We start from the raw sequence: 3,719 nt of genomic DNA on the forward strand, positions 1-3,719 counted from the left end.
CCGCCCGCTGCCTCCCTCCCCAACGTGCCCGACCCTAATCCTAATTGTAGACCAGGCCTCGCTGTAACTCGAACTGACACGGTTCAGGGTTTCATACTCGCTCTTGGCCTGCAGAAAGCGCGCGGGCCTCGCCTGTGGATGCTTTCTCCCAACCCCCAGCGGGGCCTGCCCGAACTGCATGGTCGCCCTTTTTCTAACGTGGCCTGAAAGTAAACACAGCGTGCCGACTGTGCACGGCACGGCACGCCAGCCTTGGAGCCAGCACGGCCAGCGCGCATGCCCGGCTGCTCCCCTCGCACTCTCCCCCTCACTCCACTTCCTCTCCGCCTCGCCCCGCCTCGCCCCGCCTCGCCCCGCCCCACCCCACCTCGCCCGCGCCGGCGCGCCCCTCTGGCCGGCTCGCGCTGCCAGGGACAGTGGTTTTTCTTCATCTGGACGGCCTCGTCCCGCCTCGCCCCGCCCCACCCCGCCCCGCGGCGCGGCACGGCCGACCCGAGTGGAGCCGAGTCAGCCGAGCGCTCGTTCGGCTTCTCCCCGTCGGAACCGAACCCCGAGCCGAACACCAAAAATTGTGATCCCCGGCTTGCTGCTTTTCGCAACGGTTAAATGTGGTACTTACTCGACGGCCATGACGGATTAATCCAAATGAGGCGTGCTGGTAATCCAAAATGTTATCCAAATGAGGTTGCCGGCGCCGGGTATCCAATACACATGGTGAGGTTAGGTTATCCACAACAGACGACACACGCGAACTACCGGCTGGCGCGATGCGCGGACAGTGGTGGCGGTAACGACTCAGTACGGCACTTCAGCGGCTCACCCGCGTCCACGACAAGCACTACCAGACCATCAACAAACAACTTGCACCGGGCCGCGCCGCTCTGGAGCGAACGCACACTTCTTCACACGACGGCATCTGAGTCGCAACTGGAGGGTCTCAGTCTCTCTCTCCCTCTCTGTGCGCCCGACCGGCAGTGTCGGTTATCGCGCCCTCCGCCTCGCCCGCGTCCGTCACGCGCCCCTCCTACTCGCACTGCTCGACCAATGGCAGCGCGTGACGTCACGCCGTGGTGCGGTGGTGGGGGGCTGCTCTCGCCGTTTGCGCTTTGGCTCGGCGTTCGCGCGGACGACTGACGAGGCGGCGACCGCGCCGGCTCCGCGTGGCACCAGGTGGCACTCTGTGTGCTCCTCTCCTCTGCCTCCTGCCGTCCTCGCTTGCTCCCCAGTGTCGTTCTCTCTTCCTCCTCTTTTCGACTTCTCCCACTGTCCCGCCGCGTGTTCGGGCTAGGGGTCGGCTCTCTTCGGCTCCGCTTCGGCTTTTTGAGTTTGGTTCGTCCACCCTTCTTTCTTTCCATCCTTCTCTCTCCGTTCGTTTACACGTCCCCCAATCCTGCCGCACCGCGGGCAGGCGCAATGCCAAGCGCTCCTTACGGGTATAAATAGACTGGTAGGCAGGCGGTAGCGGTGACACGGCGAGCGTTAGGACTCCGCTCCGCGGTACAGTCCGGGTGCAGTACAGCACCGGAAAGGGGGGGGGGGAGGCGAGTATTTGAATGAGAGGCCATGTTGGTGTTTGGTGAATCTGCAGGGAAACGTTCGGCGGATCGAGTGAGTTTAGCTCAGGCTCGAGCTGTAGTAGGTCGCAATAGTGTTGACAAGCGCGAAGGGCACCGGGGATTATGCGTCGTGCAACCATGTCGCTCATCCCTAACTCAAAGCACGCACGGCGCAGCGCCGCTACCCAGGTAGGGGCCGTACTAGAACATAAGTTTCTTGCCAAGATCGTAAAGTGAAAAGTTTGGCTGCAAATCGAGAAAAGTGTCCATCACTGGTACAGTATCCATCCCTTAAGTACTCTACCTACAATGCCTTAAGCAACCCTGGACGCTGGCCATCAAGTAGTGAGAACACGGCGTATCTACCCCACACCACACTGGAAGCACAAGTGTGTGAATGTCGGACACTTTCAGGTGTGTGAACATTCATTCGTACACTTAAGGGAGTAGACGTAAATTTTTCCTAGAAAATGCGACATTCACACACTTGCGTTTCCAGTGCGTGAGTGAGAAACTGCCGCAACAACCACAATGCCAATTTCGTGCAAAGTATAGGTGTCAAGCACCATCCGGGTAGTTGATAACTGCACCTCTGGTGGTGTGCTTCAGGACTGTTCATGGTTATTTACAAACGACACTATGTATTTTGAGGTGAGGTGTATTTTGTAGTAGTGGACTACTCCGATCCGCTTAACTGAGCCGGAGCAGATGTGAAAGGATCATCCACGGAATACGGGAAACAAATGTCTGATTTATTGAGGAAAGACGTAGTTGAGGGACGCTCATATCTTGTGAGTCACGAGATTTTGAGACAGTTTGAAACGTGGGATTTTCCCTCACCTCTGGAGAAGACTTCCTCAAAATCTGAGTAGTTTTCATCAAATTGTAGTCGTTTCTAACTGTTCTTTTCCTTGCTTTAAAACTCAGACATTCTTTTTAACCGTTTCTTGGCTACATTTTTCTGCAGGTGAGGTGACAGACTTTTCTGTAGATACTCAACAGAGTCTTCTTAGAGCTACTCAACATGGTCTTCATCTCGGTCTCTTGTTTTGATGCATTTAGGATTAGATGTATTATCTTTTCTGTATTGCTTAAGCAATGGGTGGCTTGAATGCACCACCAAGGCTCTGCAAATTTCCTTGCCTTGTCCTTTGCTTTTACTAAGAAGCCCTGCAAGATGAGGGACAGACTTAATCAAATGACATGCACCAGCATTTTTATTGTAATCATATTTCGATATCATATCAGTGTCGGATAAGGATGTTTCAAGCCGCCTTGGCCTCCGCTCTTCACAGACACTCGTACGTACCCTATCTTTCCACTGCTTAGGGAGTGGAATTTGCCGACTCAAGCCGACCTGGTTGAAAGCTGGCTAGTCTGATGTGAGCTTCTGGCTTCACGTTGCCGCACGCATTAGGCTGCTGCGGATAAGAATGGTGGATGGTGACCGCTTGTCTTACGGTGCATGCACTTGTCACACCGGAGACGTTTTGCATTCGACCCCCCTTCCACGAGGCTGCTGAGGTAAACGGTAAAAACGACGTGCTGGTGTTAATGAGGTTTGGTAAAACCATGACGTTCCGCATGTATTTCTTCCATAAGACGTCATGGATTTTTCCAAACCGTCATGAAAATCAGGACGTCGCCTTTGCCGTGTACACAGTCGGGAGAGAGGGAAGATTTTCCGGTGACACATAGTCAGATTTGTATGAAGCTTTAAATCGTAGCTACTTAATTTACACCCTTCGTCATTATTTGGCACCGGTTTTAGCTAACCGTTGGGGATTTGAAGCCCATCTTACGCGAATTTAATTAAAAATTCCCTAAACGTATTGATTGATCACCATCCTTGCACGTGTATCACCGGAACCGTTAGAGCTAGCTACAGTGCCCTGATTTATGAGGAAGTTATCTCCTAGTGAGCACTTTCCTTGACAAATATTTGAACGAAATCAATGGCGGCCACCAAAGGGGTCCAGAATCGTAACCTCCTGTCAGAAAAGTGAGTTCTAGTAGTGAGTGAGAGTTATTCAGAAAAAGAAGAACACAGTCAAAAGGAAATCTCGTATGAGAGACAGCGAGAGAAAGGGAGAGACAAAAGCTTATCAACGAGAGAAGAAAGAAAGCGATGACCGGGTGAAGTGAGGGGGCCGGGAGGGGGGG

General features: G+C 53.5%; 2 protein-coding genes across 5 annotated transcripts in view; one reads left to right on the top strand and one right to left on the bottom strand.

Moving 5' to 3' along the window:
• LOC113217932 (polycomb group protein Psc-like) overlaps positions 1-988 on the bottom strand; it is a 16,110-nt gene extending 15,122 nt beyond the window's left edge. Inside the window, exon 1 of the mRNA XM_026438027.2 lies at positions 620-988. Coding sequence (XP_026293812.1) covers positions 620-630 — 11 coding nt within the window. The 5' untranslated portion in view covers positions 631-988. The remainder of the gene's footprint in view (positions 1-619) is intronic.
• LOC113217933 (uncharacterized) overlaps positions 1-3,719 on the top strand; it is a 93,173-nt gene that overhangs the window by 10,667 nt on the left and 78,787 nt on the right. The gene's annotated exons all lie outside the window — the stretch shown is intronic.

The sequence above is a fragment of the Frankliniella occidentalis genome, unplaced genomic scaffold, assembly GCF_000697945.3.
Source record: "Frankliniella occidentalis isolate FOCC.00 unplaced genomic scaffold, Focc_3.1 Scaffold6, whole genome shotgun sequence".
Classification (NCBI taxonomy): Eukaryota; Metazoa; Arthropoda; class Insecta; order Thysanoptera; family Thripidae; genus Frankliniella; species Frankliniella occidentalis.